The 19,571-nt window shown below is 40.7% G+C and overlaps 1 protein-coding gene across 1 annotated transcript in view; it reads left to right on the top strand.

Annotated features, from left to right (window-relative positions):
- The first annotated feature begins 2,376 nt into the window (after positions 1-2,376).
- Positions 2,377-19,571, top strand: part of RBMX2 (RNA binding motif protein X-linked 2) — a 34,024-nt gene continuing 16,829 nt past the window's right edge. Inside the window, exons 1-3 of the mRNA XM_074277945.1 lie at positions 2,377-2,459; positions 2,666-2,781; positions 6,698-6,749. Coding sequence (XP_074134046.1) covers positions 2,455-2,459; positions 2,666-2,781; positions 6,698-6,749 — 173 coding nt within the window. The 5' untranslated portion in view covers positions 2,377-2,454. The remainder of the gene's footprint in view (positions 2,460-2,665; positions 2,782-6,697; positions 6,750-19,571) is intronic.

The following is a 19,571-nucleotide window of genomic DNA, read 5'->3' as shown; positions in this document are numbered from 1 at the left end:
ACTATTATTCGCAGAATACCAACTCATTAGTCAAGTCAGTCCATAAACATTTATTAAATAACAACTATGTACCAGGCACTATGCTAAGTCTTAGAGATTAAAAAAAAGTTTTAAAAAAAACACCTCCTTCTTTTCAAGGAACTCACAATCCACTGGTGGAGGCAACACACAAACAACTGAGTACAAATGAGATTTATACAGGAGAAATTAAAAATGATCAACAGAAGAAAAGCACTTGAATTAAGAGGGATGGCAAAAGACTTCTTGTGGAAGGTGAGATTGGAGCTGGGATATGAAGGAAGCCAGGGAGGCCAAGAGGTGGAGATGAGGAGAGAATTCCAGGCATGGGGTGGGGTTAGATAGTGAAAATTGTTGGATTGAGGGTTTGATTTTATCTTTTGTAACTGCCTCTATCCCTTGTTTGGTTAAGAATCCATTCCATCCCCATGAAAGGTTTATGATCTGCTGCTTTTCTAATCGTTTCAATGCTATTATTTTTTATAGTTAAGTCATATATCCATTTTGAATTTATTTTAGAATATGGCACATAAGGGGAGGTGGTTGCTATTTTTTTGGCCCATGTAGATTATGTATGTCCCTATGGGTCTGTTTAGATGTGTGGCTCATCGAGAAGAAAGAACAGACATTTGTAGCTATTTTCCCCTCTACCCTTCTGCCTGGGAGCCTTGAATTCCTACCAGGAAAGAAAGCCGGGGTTGAGGCCATAGCTTAGCCACTTTGCTCTCTTCTGGGAGGAGTACTGGGCTAGAATTGCATCTATCTGCTCCTTAAATATTACTAGTGTAGGGGAAATAATTTTTAAGTTTAGGCTAACCCCTTGAATGCTGCTCCTTAATGTGGAAGGAGGGTCCCAAGTTTTGTATTTGAAGGCTTGACTCCCTATCCACCGGATGCTAGTTCTAAAACGAACACACATAGCAAATAGCAAATAAACCTATTTATCTCAGTAGATAGCAAGACAGAATCAGAGAAAGTATACATAGGAGAAATATGCCAGGCAATATAGATTCACTAGGCTCTCTTAGGAGTGAGATAATTCAGTTCAACCAAGAGAGGGAGTCCCAGTTCTTAGTCAAGGGGGAAATCACTTTGGAGATTTCCAAGTTCTCTAGAGTAGCAAGCTGGGGATGGGACCTAATAGGGATGAGCAGCTTAGCTACGTGCCAGTTCCAGTTTTTTTTTCTCTTTCCCTGAAAAAAAATGTTGGAATTGTTTATCTTCTTTGTCCAAGTTGGAAGGCAGAAATCCTCTCAGCTAAGGCTTTAGAGCTAGAAATTAGAAATTTAGCAATTTATTAATGAGGTCTAAGCCTAATTTCTGCCAAACTGCTTTCCAGCTTTGAAATTTTTGTCAAATAGGGAGTTCTTCCTAGAGAATTTATGTTTATGCTATGTAATTTATGTTTACCTGGAGCTTGCAGTCTAACAGGGTAGATAACACATATATCCAAGGTAATGGGGATGAGGGAGGCAAGGGGGATCAGCAGAGTCTTCATGTAGATGAATGAGTGATGATCCAACTAGCAAGGGAGGAAAAGACAGAAAAGGGATTGAGGGAGATTTGAAACATGGTCAGATTTCTAAATAATAATTGCATTGGCAAAGTGCTTTGTATCCATTATCTAATTTGAGCACTGCAATAGCCTTACGAAGCAGCACAATCATCCTCCTTATTTTACTGATGGGGAAACTGAGGTTGTGGAAGGTTTTTAATCACAGATTCACACAGTGAGTATCAATGGAAGACTTTGGGTCTCAGGGGATGCAAGGGCTGCAGAATATTTTATATCTTTTATGTCTTTTATATCACTTCTGGCTTTTTTTAAGTTGGATTTAATTGTATACGACTCAGCGTCTTCAATAATCATCAGTTTGGGTTTGGAAGGGACGGCAGGGGCCTTTTATTCCAAATCTCTCATTTCACAGATGAGAAGACTGAGGCCCAAGGAAGGGAATGGATTAGCTCAAAGTCACACTAGTAATCAGAATTGGAATTCAGGTACTAGGACTCCAATGCCAGAGCTTATTTCTTCCTACCCTCCCTCCTTTCCCTTATCCTTTTTCCCCCTCCCTCCTTTCCCTTATCCTTTTATTTTCCCTCCCTCCTCTCCCATCTCCTTTCCTTCCCTCCCTCCTTTCCCATATCTTTTTTTTCCCCTCCCTCCTTTCCCATGTCTTTTCCTTTCTCGCTTTCCTTCCAGAGCCACACCACGCCAGCCCTGGGGTCTAATTCCCAGGCCCGTTCCGTCATTTTAACCACGCACTTGTCAATTTCAGCCGAGCCCCGAGCTGGCCCAACCCATCTCGTCTGGTTACCTTCCGGCGCGCATGCGCAGACTTGACATTACTCATTATTTATTTATTTATTTCGAGCGCTACGCAAGCGCCGTACTTTAGGCAAACCGGAAAGACGCCGTTCGTCTGGTACCCCAAGATGAAGTATGAAGCCTGTAGTTTGATGGGATTGGGGACTCTGGGGCAGGTAGGGTGGGTGGGCGGGCGGGGTGAAGGCTGCTTAACCGCCCCCGACGGGGAGGGCGAGCCTGCTCGCGGCGGGAGGGGGAGGCGGGGGGAGGCGGACGCTGGCTTCGGGCGGCGTTCTCCGGCCTCGCTCTCATCTCCGTCTCCTCTTCTCGCCCCTGCAGCGCACTGACCAAGGTGAAGCTTATCAATGAATTGAACGAGCGGGAGGTGGAACTCGGGGTGGCCGAAAAGGTGTCCTGGCACGCCGAATACAAGGACAGCGCTTGGATCTTTCTGGGTGAGGCGTGCGCGCTCCCTCCTCCCTCCCTCCCCGTCTCCCGCCCTCCCTCGGTCTCCCGCCCCTCGGGCAGACGCCTCCATGTGGGCCTTGCTCTCCCGATTCCATTCAATCCCATAAACGTTTCCTAAAAGGCCACCGTGTGCCGAGCCCCGTGTGGCGCTCGCCCCTCCGGGGCCCCCGGTGGGCAGGGCACGGCCCCCCCCCCCCTCCCCAGATGTCTCGGCTCTTTTGTCCTCTCCGCCGTCGCTAGGCGTGCCGGGCCTTACAGGGAAATAGCAGACCGGGCTTTAAGCCCCCCCGGGAGGCCTGTTGCGCCTCTGTCTGCGAGCTACATTTTCTTGGGGCCTGCCCGTCCACCTCCCTAAACCTTAGCATTTCAATTAAATATGGCAGCCGTTGCGGCGAGAACGGCCCAGAAATTGACAAGAGGCTGCCAGCCGGGGGGTTCGTCTCCAACCCACGTCATCCATTCTTGCGCCCCCCCTTTCCCCCCCCCCCCCCACGATCTGTTGCAGAGCCCTGGCGTTTCTGCCTTCCGGGAACATCTCTGTGGCCCCTTTTCTCTCCATTGATACCACCCTGCTACAGCCATTCATCCCCTCATCCCCTGCTATTGCAGCCACCAGGTGGATGGGCGGCTTGCTCCCTGCCTCCATTAACGTTAAGAGTTATTTCTCCAAATTGCGGGGCTGACTGACAGTGGCACCTCCCCTTTTCATGGCTTCCTTCTCATCTTCCCCTGAAACTCCCCCATCCAAGCTTTCCCTATTATTATTTAGTAGTATTTAATACTGTATTAATGATGCTATAGTATATTAATGATGTGATATGATATTATGTATTATGGAGAACACCACCATCTTCCCATTCCCCAAGGCTTGACAAAGCTTCCGTCATTCTTGATTCCTTACTGTCTCACCCTCCACCCAGTCTGTCGCCAAGGCCTGTTGCTACCTTGGCAACAGCTGTCCAATAGACCCTTCTCTCAGGTGCTGCTGCCACCTGTGTTCAGGCCTGCTCATCTCCAGTCAGCACCATTGCAGTGACTGACTTGTGGGTCTGCCTGCAGCAAGGATCTCCCAGCCCATCTCCTCTTCAGCTGTCAAAATAACGCTCCTAGAGTGAAGGTTTAACCCTATCCCCCCCTCCCCCCCACTCAGTGGCTCCCTGTCACTTCCAGGATCAACTAGAAAGCCACTGTCTGACTTTGAAATCCCTCTTCCCCCCCTTATTTACTGTGCAATCTAGCTGGCCTCCTTTCCTTTCCCTGTTTTCCTCCTCCCTCTCCCTCTGTCCACAGAGGAAATAATCATACCTTTCTTTACCTGCCAAATAGAAATTTTGATGGCTGACACCTCGCAAGGTATCTTGGGCTTTAGAGGCTCCATTTCTTTCTTTTCTCTTCCCTACTTATCCTGTCAATAAAAAACCAAACTGGCACAATGAACTCTTTGGTCCTGAAATCATTTTTGATTTCTTGAAATCATGCTGAAATCAAAGCATTGGAAACCCAGGTTTTGAGAAAGCCCATTGAGATTCAGATAAATAGAGCTGCTTGACCACTCTGGCTCTCTCATTGACCCAGAGTGGGCCCCAGCCCAAAGCTCATCTGGTCATTGTTTGGGTTCTCTTGGCTCCCAGTAAATAGCTGTTGTTTCTCTTTTGGTCAGAAACTCTCAGGCTTTCTTCTTCTCAGATTGATTTTTTGAAGTAGGTAAAAGAAACCATTCTCTGCTGCATTTCTTACCTCACCTTAATCACTGAATGTGCATGGCCTTAGAGAAATTGAAACCTGGGAAAGACCTTAAGGAGGCCCAGGTCTTCCACTGCATGCAGGCCATGTCCAGTCATCCTGGCCACTGGAGCACAAAGTGAGGCTGCTGATTTTGTACAGCTCTCCTTCATTTCCTTCCAATTCCCTTCCAAGTCCAGACATCCACCTGATGTCATTGGTCCTCTTCCAGTACAAATGCCAAACATCTGCAGCAATCTGACATTCTCGCCTTTCTTCACACAAAATACTCCCATCTCCCCACATTTTCACTGAAAGATCTCTTGCCCTCCTCATCTCCACCTGCTAGCTTCCCCGGCCTATTTCAACTTGCTGCTAAAATCCCACCTTCTCCAAGAGTCTTTCCCAATCCCTGTTATTGCTAGTACTTCCCTCCTTCAGTTTGTCTCCTCATTAGATTGGGAACTCCTTGAGAGCAGGGGCCATCTTTGGCCTTTTTTTGGTATGCCCAGTGCCTGGCACATAGTAGGCACTTAATAAATGCTTATAAACTGACTGTGGTCTTGTGACTCCATATCTATTACACACAACTTTTTTTTTTTTTTTTTTAACCTTTTAATATATCTACTCAGAGGCGGAGCATTCATTGTGTAGGAAGCTTCCATAATGTTGCTTAAGGGTTTCCTAAAGCCTTGTCAGGTATATGTGTATGTTGAAAGCTTTTCCATAGAGGCCGGTGCCAAGAGAAAAAATATAAATAATGAAAAATAATAGCTATATGGAGAAACTCAGTATGATATAAATGATAGTGCTGAGTTTGGAGTCAAAATGTTATGAATATGCTGCAGAGATAAAAAGGATTCAGGAGTGTATGAAGTCACTTGATTTATTGATGGTTCTTCAAGAAATGAAGGGGGTCCACTCAAGAGCAGCCCCTGGATGGATCCCCCCTTATAAGCAGGGGAATTAACCTTTTGTTTCCCATCCTGAAGCACGAGGTTTCTCCCTTGTCCCCCCCGTTGGCCGGGGATGATGAACAGATTTCTTGATCCTCCCATTGCAAGCTTTTTCCTTAACATGTTTCCCCTTTCTCTTCATACAACCCATGATTCAAAATGGCAGAAAATTCCTCCTTTAGGGAGGAGAAGTTAATATCAATTAACTCATTAAGTATGAGTTTTTTGTTTGGGGGTGATTTTTATCAGCTCATCAGTTCAGCGGCTCAGAGCCTTGTTTTGTCCAAGGAACTTGGCCTTGCTCTAAGTCCTTGTCACTCTATAGAAATCCACATCTCTAGGTTGCTCACAAAGAAAAGCTAATCCCACATTTGATACTTGGTAGGTAGCTGATCTTGAGCAGATCACCTCTGTGTGCCTCAGTCAGCTTTCTGGGACTTCCCCACTTGCCAGTCTTTGATTGCAGTGCCCTGCATTGTTGGAGGAAGCTCCCATCCAGGAAATCCCCTGTGTGGACAAAATCATAGATCCTTTCTGTATTTATGAATAGCATAGAATGAAAAAGGACCCTGACTTTGGAGTTGGAAGATTTGAGTTCAAATCCTGGCTCTTAAGTCAGTTTTGCTCTCTGGCTCTCAGCTTCCTCATCTGTAATGTCATCATGTTCATATTTGTTTGGTTGCCCTCTGAGAGTGATTATGGAGAAAACTGATGGGAAATTGCTATCGCAATCAAAATGAATAGCAAATGTACTCTGGACATGACTTAAAAATCTAGGGCACAATTGTTTGGTCATATATACATATATTGTATTTAATTTGTACTCTAACATATTTAACATGTATTGGTCAACCTGTCATCTGAGGGGGGGGGGAAGGAGGGGAAAAATTAGAACAAAAAGTTTGGCAATTGTCAATGTTGTAAAATTACTCATGCATATATCTGGTAAATAAAAACTATTAAGATAAAAAAAAATATCTAGGGCAGCTAGTGGTTAGAGCACTAGCCCTGAAGTCAGGGAGATCTGAGTTCAAATTTGACCTCAGACACTTAATAGCTTCCTAGATGTGTGACCCTGGGCAAGTCACTTAACCCCAATTGCCTCAGCAAAAAAAAAAATCTATAGCTATACATAGAATGGATCCAGGATAGGTATATTCATAACAGTGGTTATACATCCTTATTGGAGTGCTGGCTAATGATCCCTGTTATTTTTTTTTCCCAGGAGGACTCCCCTATGAACTGACTGAAGGCGATATCATCTGCGTGTTTTCTCAGTAAGTTACATTTCATTTGCTACTATAATAGTAAAACCTCATTTGGGGTCTGCTACTAATGTTCAGAAGAGAGGCAGCTTGGGATTTTGGTATAAGGGCAACCTCTGGGAGTGGCTCAGTTGTCCGGAGACAGAGGTCCCGGTCTCACATTTGCAGTAATTTACTGAAGGAAGTTTCCTTCTCTGGGACTTGGTTTCATTTTGTGGTGAACGATGGAGTTGGACTGGGCTATCTTTTAAGTCCTTTTCCAGAGAGCTCACATTGAGCGAGCTTGCTAATGAGAGAATTCCTCTAGTCAGCAAGCATTTCCTTGTTAACTTTGTGAAAGGCACTGTACCGTGTGCTGGATACGGAGAGCAATCAATCCACAAGCATTGATTCAATGTTGACTTCTTCCTCAGAACGAGTGCCAAGATATCCAAGGGAAGGCAAAAACGGTCCCTTGCTTTAAAGAGCTTACATTCTGATGTGAGACTATGTGCAAATAAATACAGTATATATATTATATTTTATATATATATATTTGTAATATTTATAATATATATCACTATATATTATAAATCCAATAACACAAATAAATTCAATAAATCTCTGTGGAATTATGGAAGGGAATCTGGGTGGGAGCAGCCATTTGGGAGTTACTGGGAAAGAGCTTGTCTAGAAGCTGGGATTGCAGCTGAGTCCTGAAGAAAGCCGGGGAGGTTAGGGAGAAGTAAGGAGGGGGAACATTTCACTCAAGAGGCAGAAGTTAGGGAGTGTCTTGGAATACACGAGGACATTTCTTGTTGAATCACTGAGTGTGCTGAGGGGAGTAAAGTATAAAAAGACTGGGAAAAGTTGGCAGGAGTCAGGTTGTGAGGTGCTTTAAAAACCACCTAAGGCTTTATATCTGATCCTGGAGGCAATAGGGAGCCACAGAAGTTTGTTGACTAGAGATGCTATGTGGTCAGATCTGGACTTGAGAAAAATCATTTTGGTAGCTGTCTGGAGAAGGGATTGGAGGAGGGAGAGATTGGAAGGAGGGAGAGCAACCAGCAGGTTATTGCCATAGTCCAGGTGTGAGGTAAAGATTACCTGTAATGGGTGGCTGTGTGAGCAGAGGGAAAGGGACATAAGTGAGACATGTTTAAGAATGAAGAAACAAGACTTGACAACAGGTTGGATAACTGGTGCGATACAAGTGAGGAATTGAAAATGACACTTGGGGTTTGAGTCTGGGTGACTTGGAAGAATGGGAGAATGGTAGTACCTTCAGCAATAAGTGAGGGGATTTGGAGAAAAAAATGAAATTTGTTTGGGGCATATTGAATTTGAGATGCTTGTGGGCATTAAAAAAACAGTGAGATAGGGGCAGCTAGGTGGCGCCGTGGATAGAGCACCAGCCCTGAAGTCAGGAGGACCTGAGTTCAAATCTGGTCTCAGACACTTAACAGTTGCTAGCTGTGTGACCCTGGGCAAGTCACTTAACCCCAATTGCCTCAGGAAAACAAAAAACAAACAAACAAAAAAAACAATGAGGTGAGACTGTTCAGGAATGGATCAGTAGATAAATGAACTCATGTGAGTTTATGAGATCACTAAATGAGAGAATATTGCTGGAGAAAAGGACTCAGGACAGATTCTTAGGAGACATTCATGATCTAGTAGATCCTGGATCCAGCAAAGGAGACTGAGAAGGATCATTCAGACAGGTAGGAGAACTAGAAGAGAACAGTGTCACAAAAATATAGAGAGGAGAGAATGTCTAGAAATAGAGAGTGATCAACAGTGTCAAACACTGCTGGGAGATCAAGAAGGATGAGAATTAAGGGTAGGAGTAATTAGGACATTAGTGCTTATTTTTTCAATTGGATGGTGCATTTGGAAGCCAGGTGGGGATAGTTTTGGGAGAGAATCAGAAGAGAGGAAGTATAGATGTATTTCTTAAGGAATTTAGCTGAAATTTGGAACTATACCCAAAGGGCTGTCAGACCATGCGCACCTTTGACCCAGCAGTGTTGCTACAGGGCTTGTATCCCAAAGAGATCATTAAAAAGGGAAAAGAACCCACATGTGCAAAAAATGTCTGTGGCAGCCATTTTACAGTGGCTAGAAACTGGAAACTAAGTGGCTGTCCATCAGTTGGAGAATGGCTGAATAAATTGTGGTACATGAACCGCTAGGGAATATTATTGTTCTGTAAGAAAAGATCAGGAGGATGATTTCAGAGAGGGCTGGGGAGACTTACTTGAACTGTTGCTAAGGGAAGGAGCAGAACCAGGAGATCAGTGTACATGGCAACAAGATTATAGGATGATCAATCCTGATGGGTGTGGCTCTTCAACAATGAGATGATTCAGGCCAGTTCCAGTGATCTTGTGATGGAGAGAGCATCTGCATCCAGAGAGAGAGGCCTGTGGGAACTGAGTATGGATTATAACATAGCATTCTTACTCTTTTGGTTGTTGTTTGCTTGCATTTTGTTTTCTTACTCATTTACTTGTTTTGATCTGATTTTTCTTGTGCAGCAAAATGGTTGGATAAATGTCTGGATTTAATATATATTTATATTTAATGTATTTATATATATATATATTTATATATAACATGTATTGATTGCTTGCTATCTAAGGGAGGGGGTGGGGGGAAGGAGGGGAAAATCTGAAACACAAATCTATGCGAGGATCAGTGTTGTCAGATTATCCATGCATATGTTTTGAAAAGAAAAAGCTTTAAAAAGGAAAAAAAAAGGAATTTAGCTGAGAAAGGGATGAGAGTTACACAGCTATTGATATCATTGAATCATGTAAGGAGTTTCAAGAATGGGGGAATTTTGAGCAGGTTTCTAGGTAGCAGGGAAGAAGCCAGGAGATAGAGATTATAGAGGGGGGATTATTGAAGGAGCACTCTGGTAGAGAAGATGGTCGAGGATGGCCTTAAAGGTCCTTGTAGAGGAGCTGGTTTTGGCAAGGATCTCCTGTTGGAGAATGGAATAAAGGAGGAGATAATGGGGGCAGAATTGATATGATGTGAGCTGAGGAGAAGCGTGACTGAACTCTTTATGAATGCTCTCAATTTTTTTTTTAATGGTCTCAATTTTTAAGGAGTCTTAAATGAAATCTTCAACTGAGAGAGTGAGGGAAGAAGTACCATGGCAGGCTTGAGGACAGTTGAGGTTTGCAACAACCCGTCCAGTGAGTGGGATAGAGTCAATCAGGAAGGAATAGAGAGATTGCCTTGCTGCAGCGAAGGGCCCATTTGATATGAGATAACAGATTAATGGAGGGCCCAGTTACCGTGGTTTCCTGGTTTTCTCCAGCTCTATTCAGCAACATCTCTGATTCGAAGGGGCTGGACATTTTAGACAGTTTATTTGCCTCATTCCAAATTGCTTTCCAAAATGATTGTGCCATTTCACAACTCCATAGGCATGAAAGATGGCAATCATTTTGGGGTTAGGATTTGGCAATTTGTAATTGGTCATAGAGCAAGGGAGCAAAGTATTCAAACCTAGAAGATAGTGATGAGCTGAATAAAATTACTAAAAATTAGAGACCGAAAAGAGAAGGAGGTGAGAATGGTCTGGGAGAGAACTGAGGGTGGAGGAAATGGAATTCGTGGTGATGATGAACAGGGTTCAAGGCCCTCAGTCATTAGGAAAGATGCAGTAATAAAAGATTATAATCAGATACAGGAATTTCAGAGGTCATGAACATAGATCAGTGCATATAAGAGGTAGATCCATGCTGAAATGAGCAAGGATACCCAGGAGTTTGTCTTAGCCTAGCAATGAATTCACTGATTTGAGATTTCAGTTCCTTCTCTGAAAGGAGGAGATTGGCATAGAAGAGATAATGAAGAATATACCTTCTTTCTCAGCAGAATTGGGGGGGGGAATGACAGGGAGAACAGAATATGTTGTCAAAAACCAGTTATCATTCTGTTGGTTATTTTTGCTTAACAATTTTCCTTTGATACAGTGGGGTTCAATTTCAGGTTGTGTATGTTGGGTAGTTTTCCAAAAGGATAATGTATTCACTCTGTGTCTTTGTGACTGTGTACATACGTGCATGTGCACCCCCCCCCCCATAGACATCCATGTTTTGGTTTTTGTCCAGACCTATTATTTCATCAGTATATCAAATTTCTAGTGAACAACTTAGCTACCAATGCAAATTTGCAGCAGCTCTTCAACTCTTGGTCTTAGGTTTGCCTGGGAGCAATTAGATGTTGGGGGGTTTCCCCCAGGTCACATGGGCAGAATGTGGAAGAGACAGAACTTAAACCCAGGGCCATCAGGCTCTGAGGCCTTCTCTATATCCACTATGCCATGTGGCCTTTTAGATCTGTGTATGTATGTATAATAGAAATTAGAAATATGAATATGAGACTGAATTAGAAAAAAGAAAGGAGGTATTAAGACTAATTGATCTCTAAGGTTCCTTCTAGTGCTGAGGAAATGAACCTTTGACATTTTTTTGTTAGTGTGTAAACAATTAATGTGCTTTTTAAAAGTCAATTTTTAATTAATATCTTCTACTTCTTACATCATAGTTATCCTCAATATCTTTCCCTCCCAGAAAGCTATTCCATTTAACAACTAACAAATATATATATATTTGTATATAGATATAGATATAGATATAGATATAGATATAGATATGGATATAGATATAGATATATATATTTTTTTCTGAGACAATTGGGTTTAAGTGACTTACCCAGGGTCACACAGCTAGGAAGTATTAAGTGTCAGACTAGATTTGAACTCAGGTCCTCCTGACTTCAGGGCTGGTGCTCTATGCCCTGTGCTACTAATTGCCCCACAGATAGTATTTTTTAAAGAGCAAGAATCCCTAGCAAAACTTATCCATACAAAAAGTCTGAAAACATGTGCATATTCAATTCTGTTCATGCTTGATCTTTATGATTTTATTACATCCATTTTGATGTTTTTGGTATGTCATTCTTTCCATTTATATTGCTGTAATCATTGTGTAGCTTGTTTTCTTGGCTTTAACTACTTCACTCTGCATTACTTCATGTCTTTCCATGCTTCTCTGTAATCATCACATACATCATTTCTTGAGAGAACAATAATTAATATTCCATTATATTCTTGTATCATAATTTGTTTAGCTATTGCCCAATGGCTAATCAATGAGCATTTATTATGTTCTAAGTCTATAATCAGCAAAAAGTGCTCTTGTAAGTATTTTGGTATATATGGGGATTTCTTCTCTTATTGATGCTTTTCTTGGGATATAAGCCTGGTAATGGACTCTCTGGTTCAAAGGGTCTGGACATTTTAGTCAGTTTATTTGCCTAATTCCAAATTGGTTTCCAAAATGATTGTGCCATTTTACAACTCCACCAACAATGTATTAGTGTGCCTAACATTCTGCAACCCATCTGACATAGAATATTGCCATTTTGGGGGTCATTTTTTACCAATTTGCAGGGTATGAGGTGAAATCTTGGGATTGTCTCAGTTTGTATCTTACTATTAGTGATTTGCAGTTTCTTTCATGTGGTTGTAAATGCGTTGCAGTTCTCTTTTTATGACCTATTCGTATATTTTAGCCACTTTTATTGGGGAATGTGTATTAGTGGGGTGTGTGTGTGTACCCACATACATACACACACATATATGATATGTAAAAAATGGTTTATATATAGATCTTGGATATCAAAGTTTTATTAGAGAAATTTGGTAAAAAAAAGTTTTTTCCCCGTTCTTTCTTATCCTAGGTGGATTAATTTTGTCTGTGTAGAAGCTTTTTCAGTATTATGTAATAAAAATTATCTATTTTATCTTTTGCCATTATCTTGTTTGGTTAAGAATACATCTCCTACCCCCTACTGTGAAAAGTACCTGTTGTTTGGTTGTATATTCATATAGATTAAATCAATTTAAAGTTTTGCTTTAATCCTGTTTCTATCAAAGGAGTTTTTTCTTTGTTTTCTGCTTTTATCAAACACTGAGTTATTGTGTTTCTTTGTTTTTGATTCTTTTTTTTTCTTTTCTTTTTTTTTAATGTTTCATTGACCCATCTCTCTCTTAATTAGTGTAAAATGGTTTTGATGACTGTTGCTTTATAATACAGTTTGAGGTCTGAAAGGGCTATTTCCCCTTCTTGCCCACTTTTTTTTCATCATTTTCTATGGTATTCTAGATCTTTTCTATTTCCAAATGAGTTGTGTTATTAATTTTATTGAGCTCTGTGAAGTATCCTCCTGCCAATTTGATTGGCATAGCATTAAAAGTGTAAATTAACTTTCATGATCTTGTCATATTTTATTGGCTTGGGTTAGCCACAAGCACTGACAAATTTTCTGAGTTATTTAAGTTGTTCTTTATTTCCTTAAGGAGAACTTTGTAATTGTACTTTGGTAGGTAGATCTCCAGATATTTTATGCATTTTGTTGTTACTTGGAATAGGATTTTCCTTTCTATTTTTACTTCTTGAGTTTTGTCATTGTTATAGAGAAATGCTGTTGGCTTTTGAGGGTTTATTTTATAACATGCAACTTTGTGGAAGCTATTGTCTGTAGTATATTTGCTGGTTAGCTAGTATTTTCCAGGTAAACCATCATTATCAGCAAATAGGAAAGGCTATAACTCCTTTTTAAGCTTTTAATTTCTTTTGTTTTGTCTTACTGCTGTTGCTGTTATTTTCAGAACTATATCAAAGAATAGTATAGAGAGTAGGCACTTTGTTTCACTCCTGTATTTATTATAAAAGGTTGTAGTATAGCCTATTGCATGTAAGATATTACTTTTGGTTTTAGATGCTTTTTATAATATTAAAAAAGTACCTCTGTACTTTGTATGTTTTTTTTTTTTTTTTTTTTTTTTTTTTTTTTTTTTAGCAGAAAAGGGTGCTATGCTTTATCAAAGGCTTTTTCTACATTCTATTGAGATGATCCTGTGGTTTTGGACATTTTTTTTTTCCTGAGGCAGTTGGAGTTAAGTGACTTGCCCAGGGTCACACAGTTAGGACATGTTAAGTGTCTGAGGCCGGATTTGAACTCAGGTCTTTCTGACTTCATGGCTGGTGCTCTATCCACTAAGCCATCTAGCTGCCCTGGACATTTTGTTTCTAATATGATTAATTATGTTGATTGTTTTCCTCTCACTTGGCTGCGATGAACAATTTCTCTGATGAATTTCTGTAGTCTTTTTGGCAGGATTTTGTTTAAAAAAATTTCAGTCAGTATTCATTAAAGACATTAGCCTATAGTTTTCCTTCTGTCATTTATCTCTCCCATTGTTTAGTTATTAGGTCTGGTAGATTGTGGTAGGATGCTTTTTTCAACGTCTGAGTACTAATTGTTCTTTAAAAGTGTGATAGAATTCTCCTGTGTATGCTTCAGGACTAAGAGATTTTTCTTTGGTAGTTCCTTTAGAGCTGACTCTATTTCTTTTTCTGAGATTGGGTTATTGAGATCTCTTTCTGGTCTTTTGATATTTTGGATATTTTATATTTTTCAAGATATTAGTCTTTTCAAAGAACCTGCTTTTGGTTTTTTTTTTTTTTATTGGTTCTATGACTTTTTTTTGTTTCCAATCTATTTCTCTAATTTTTAATATCTTCTTTTGTGCTTATTTTAGGTTTGCTTGTTTATTGGCTTTCTAACTTAAAAAATGCATATTTGGTTTATTAATCTTCTTTTTCTATTTTGTTAATAGATGTTTGTAGGGATATTTTTCCCCTGAGGACTGCTTTAGCTGCATCCCAGAAATTTTGGTATGTTGTTTCATCATTATCATTTTTTTTCACAAAATTATTAGTTGTTTCTGTGATTTTTTTTTTTTGCCCCCCACTCATTTCACTATTAAAGTCTCCATTTGGACTACATCTTTTGTTTGTGGTTCTTGACCCAGTGTCTGTTGTATGATTGTATTGTGGTCTATTAAAAGATGTATTAACTATTTCTTCCTTTTTACATTTTGTTTGCCATGTATCTGTTCTGATACATGGTCAGTTTTTGCAGAAGTTCCATGTGGTATTGAGAAGTATGTATATTTTTTTACAGTCTCATTTAGAAGATTCCATAAGTCTTTCAGTTTCTCCAGCAATCTGTTAAGTTTGACATTTTCTCTTTTGTTTATTCTTCTTTTATATTTATCCAAAACTGAGAGAGGACTATTGAAGTCTCCTGTCACTATTGTGTTACTATATTTGTCTTGTAGCTCAGTTTCCTGAACTTGGATGCTAAGGTATTTGGAGCACAATAAATTTATTACTGATATTGGTTTGGTGTTGATGGTTTTTTTTTAGCATGATATGGTTTTCTTGTTTATTCCTTTTTATTTTTTGAATATTTATTTTTGCTTGTCAGATAAGATGATTATAATCCCTGCTTTTTTTATTCACTTGATTCATAATAAATATTTTTCCATGCCCATTTATTTTGTGCCTTTTTTAAAAAATGTGTTTTTAATTTGTATTTTTCATTTTATTGTACTATTTAATCCATTCACATTTAAAGTTGTGTGAATTTGATGTACATTTCTTCCATTTATCACTATTATTTTTTCCTAGTTATGATTTTTTTTTCTCTCTACAGTGTTATGTTTCACCAGTTACTTTAACTTAATCTTTAAGTTAGCCCTAGTCCCACTGGTTCGCTTCCCCTCATGTCTGATCCTCCCATTTGCTATCCCTTTCTTCTTGGGGTTTTGTTTATTAGTTCCTTTTTATTTCCTATTTTATCTGTTACTTAATTCTCCCCCCTCCTTTTTTTTCCCTATTAATCATATGGATTTTCCTTCTCTTCTAATTGGTCCTGTTCATTAGTTTTTACAATTTCATTTTTCAGTCCCCTTTCTAGAGAGGATTTCTCTTTCTTCATCTGGTCATTATTCATCCTCTATCTAACTTAGTCTCTCATTCTCTGGTTGAAGCCCCATATCATTATCTAGTTTCTCTCCAGCCTCTGTAAACTTCATGGAATCCAGACTGCCAAGTTATCTGTTGTGGGTACATACCCACAAAGCAGCTTCTGCCACTGCCTCGTAGAGCTTGCTTCATGGATTTCCTCTTTTCCGTTGTCACACACTCCCAGAACAGTACCAGTGCCTGCAGGTGACAGCACACCACTCCATGACAGGACTTCCTTTTATCCTGGCTCTGATTATGCAGCCCATCACTGATCTGTATTCTTTTCCCATTTGCCTCAAAATCTCTTCTCTGCTCAAACTTCTCCAAAAACCAGTTGCCCCTCAGAGTTATAGCTCCCCCTCGTAGAGGTTGAATGAGTGGTCTTTTCAAGCACCAAATCCCCTAGATCACATGTAGCACAAGGCTATCCCTCTCCCTTCACAGAACATGTTTCAGGAGTTTTCATCAGGGGTTCCCCCTCCTACCACCAGTGCAAGGCTTCCCTCCTTTACCCCACTTTTCTGTCCTTCCCTCTTCCTCCTGCTCCACTTCCCTGTAGGATCCTCTCTTCCTGGGAGACCAAGTTTCCTTCCCCCAATTATTAACCCTCTATTTGACCCAGGTATATTATACACTTCCCACTATTCCCTTTCTCCCTTCTTTTCCATTCCTGCTCCCTCCCATTTTGTAATGTCTCACAAAATCCCCCCAAACCGAATCTTGATTTGGCTGTTGGCAGGGTGTTACAGGTTCTGTCTGTAATGTCCCTGCTCAGCTTTTTTATTGTTGCCTCTATCTGACTCTTCCACCTAAACCCCTGTTCCTTGTATGTATTTAGAAAGAACTCTCTTACACCATCTGCTATTACTCTGTTGTTGTCCTAGACTGCCCCATTTATTCACCCCACGTGGATTTTTGTTTTCTGGGGTGCTCAAGAAGCAAATAATCTTTTCAGGTCTGCTTTTCTTTCTCAGAATGTTTCCGATGGCTGTTTTATTATTAAATGGCCCATCTTTTTCCATTTATGGTTAATCTCAGATTTGCATAGTCGGTTACTATGTGCTGCATCCTGAGCTTCATTGCCCTTCAAAACATATTATGTCCTTCCTGAATTTTACGGTGGGTGTGGAATAATCTTGTTATTTGAGGGTTTTTTTTCCTGTATATTTGAAGCTTTTTTTCCTGATAGCTTGCAGAACTTGTTTCTGAATTTATTTTTTATTTTTTCCATTTTTGGGGGATTAGTGTTTTGCTTGCATAATGTTATAATATAATATGATGTTATTATATTATATTATATAGGTTATTTATATATAATATTTATAATATAATATGATATTATATAGATTATTATATATAAAATATTTATAATATAATATATCACCATCATATTATTATATTATTTAATGTTGCATTTTGCTTCTCTTCCTCTAGATTGTCCTTCACTTCTTTGTATATCGTTCCCAATCTATTGTTCTCTCTTTGGTTTCTTTGCTAAGATTTGCCAGCTCAGATTCCATTTTTCTGTCCTGTCCATTTTGTTACGGAAGCCATAAATTTCTGCTTGAAATCATTCAGGAGCAGCATGTTGGGGTTTTCCTCATCCCATCAAATGTTTACCAGTTTCCATTTGTTTTAGAGTATAGCAATTCCTGAGTTTGTGTACTAGATCTGGAGGCTGTATTTCCTTTCGTTGTTATTGTTTCTTCTGTCAATTTAGCTGCTGATTTTCAAAGCCTTTATATTGTCTTCTTCCTGAGATCTGGGGTAGTTTTCGTCTCTCTCACCCCCACCTCCCATAGTTTCCCCTATCATTCATTGTGGTGGTGGCTTCCTTGGGGACTGGATCCCAGAATGCTGCCTCCTTCACATTGTCTTAGTGCAACCTGGAACCTGAATCTTCATGGCACTGGAAGAAGAACAAGGAGAATAGGGTATAGGCTTGGGTTTAATTGCAAACCTGTGTATTGGGCCCTTGGGTTAGTTAACACAGTCTTGCTGCCAGTGGTGTGGTGGGGGACGGGGGATGAATGAGGCAAGGAAACTTTGCCTTGCTTTGCCTTTCCTTCTCAGTTTGTGGACACTTTTTTTCCTTCTTTTGGATCCTAATGGTCCTAGCTCATGGCGAACAGCTGAAATCGCTTTCTTTTTGTGCATAAGTTCTGTCTTTAGAGAGATCTGACAGGTTGTGGGGGTCACGATAAAATTTCTTGTTCTTCCTTTTGTTGGTCATGCCAATTAGTGGGGGGTTTTTTACAAATATTTTTTGGTCTGGGCCATCCTGGGTGGGGAACCTCCTTCCACGATGATGATTGGCTTCTGCTCTGTGACTTAGTCTCCAAGAGTTGCCTGGGACATTGGGTGGTCATGTGACTCGAATATGTCTGAAGTCACACAGTAGTAAACTCATGTCATCTTGCCCCTGAGGCCAGCTCGGTGTCCACTCTGCCATTCTGTTTCACGATGACTTAGCCATCCTTTGTTAGCAGGCAGCTTGAGTTTGAATTAGAATTTGAATTGGAAGGGATCCCATCTGGACTCCGCTCGATAAATGCATCAGAAGTCCACGCAGAGTCACGACTTAGACTTTGTGGACCTCAAATTTCCAAGTAGGCCGTGTGCTTGCTCTCCAGCCCTTGGACATAGAATGAACAGTCTTTGAATTACTCTGACTGAGCCAGCTCCCCTCTTCTCCCAGCAGCCAGATTGGTGGGGACTTAGATACTCAGAATGACTTAAAATGGACAGCAGACATGAGGTCTGTCATGGGACCCTTCTCAAAGTCTTTGTAGCTTGGCAGGACTTAGCAGAAGCTAGCTGGGTCCTGCCCGGATCTCCTTAAGGAGCCCAGGGTTGCCTATATAGCACAGTGAAGTATCAGAGGAGGTCTTCACAGGAAATAGAGAGATGACTTCATAACGTTAATCAATAGATCAATAAATTATTAAGCATCTGTAAGATATCAGGCACTATGCCAAGTGCCAAGAATATAAAAAGAGGCAAAAGACAGTCCCTGCCCTTAAAGAGCCTACAAAGTTTTCAAGGGGGAGACAACAGGTCAGTATATGGAAACAAGCTTTATACAAGGTAAATAGGAAATAGAGGGAACACGCTAGAATTAAGTGGGATTGGGAAGGGCTACTTGTAACAGATGGCATTTTAGCTGGCACTTAAAGGAAGCTGGAAAAGTCATTGGATGGGGTTGAGGAGGGAAAGCATTCTAGGCCTGGGGGACAGCCAGAAAGAGTGCTTGGAGCAGAGAGATGGAGTGTCTTACACAGTGTAACTAGATCAAAGAGTATATGGGGATGAAGGTATAAGAAGAATCAACAGGGGGGGGGGTCAGCTAGGTAGCACAGTAGTAGATAGAGCATCAGCCCTGAAGTCAGGAGGACCTGAGTTCAAATCCGACCTCAGACACTTAACACTTCCTAGCTGTGTGACCCTGGGCAAGTCATTTAACCCTAATTGCCTCAGCAAAAAAAAAAAAAAGAAAGAAAGAAAGAAAGAAGATTGGATAGATAGGAGAGAGCTAGGTTATGAAGAACTTGGAATGCTAAACAGAGTTTTCTGTATTTGCTTGTAGAGCTGCTAGAATTTATTGAATAGGAGAGTGATACAGTTGGATCTGTACTTTAAGAAAATCACTTCAGTGATGAAGTACACAAAAATATACTGTGATTCAGACTGCTCCCATTGGTTCAAATGAGTAAGATTTTACCGTATTTCATTAGAATGTCTTCCACAGGGAGAGTAAGCATCAGATGTGCCATATGCATACAGGTCTTCTGACCCTAGAGCCACTGCTCCGTCCCCCACGCCTACCATTGGCTGTCGGCAGTGAGTGAATCCACTCTCTTGCTTCGTGGACCACAAGCCAATGTTGGGAAGAAGGCTCAGGTGGATTAGCCGGTGTCTTGGGCTCGGGGCCCCAGGTTTTGAGTCTGGGCTTTTC

Source organism: Sminthopsis crassicaudata, chromosome X, assembly GCF_048593235.1.
Source record: "Sminthopsis crassicaudata isolate SCR6 chromosome X, ASM4859323v1, whole genome shotgun sequence".
NCBI classification, from domain to species: Eukaryota; Metazoa; Chordata; class Mammalia; order Dasyuromorphia; family Dasyuridae; genus Sminthopsis; species Sminthopsis crassicaudata.
The sequence above is the reverse complement of the archived record's forward strand: the minus strand, read 5'-3'. Positions and strand labels throughout refer to the sequence as shown.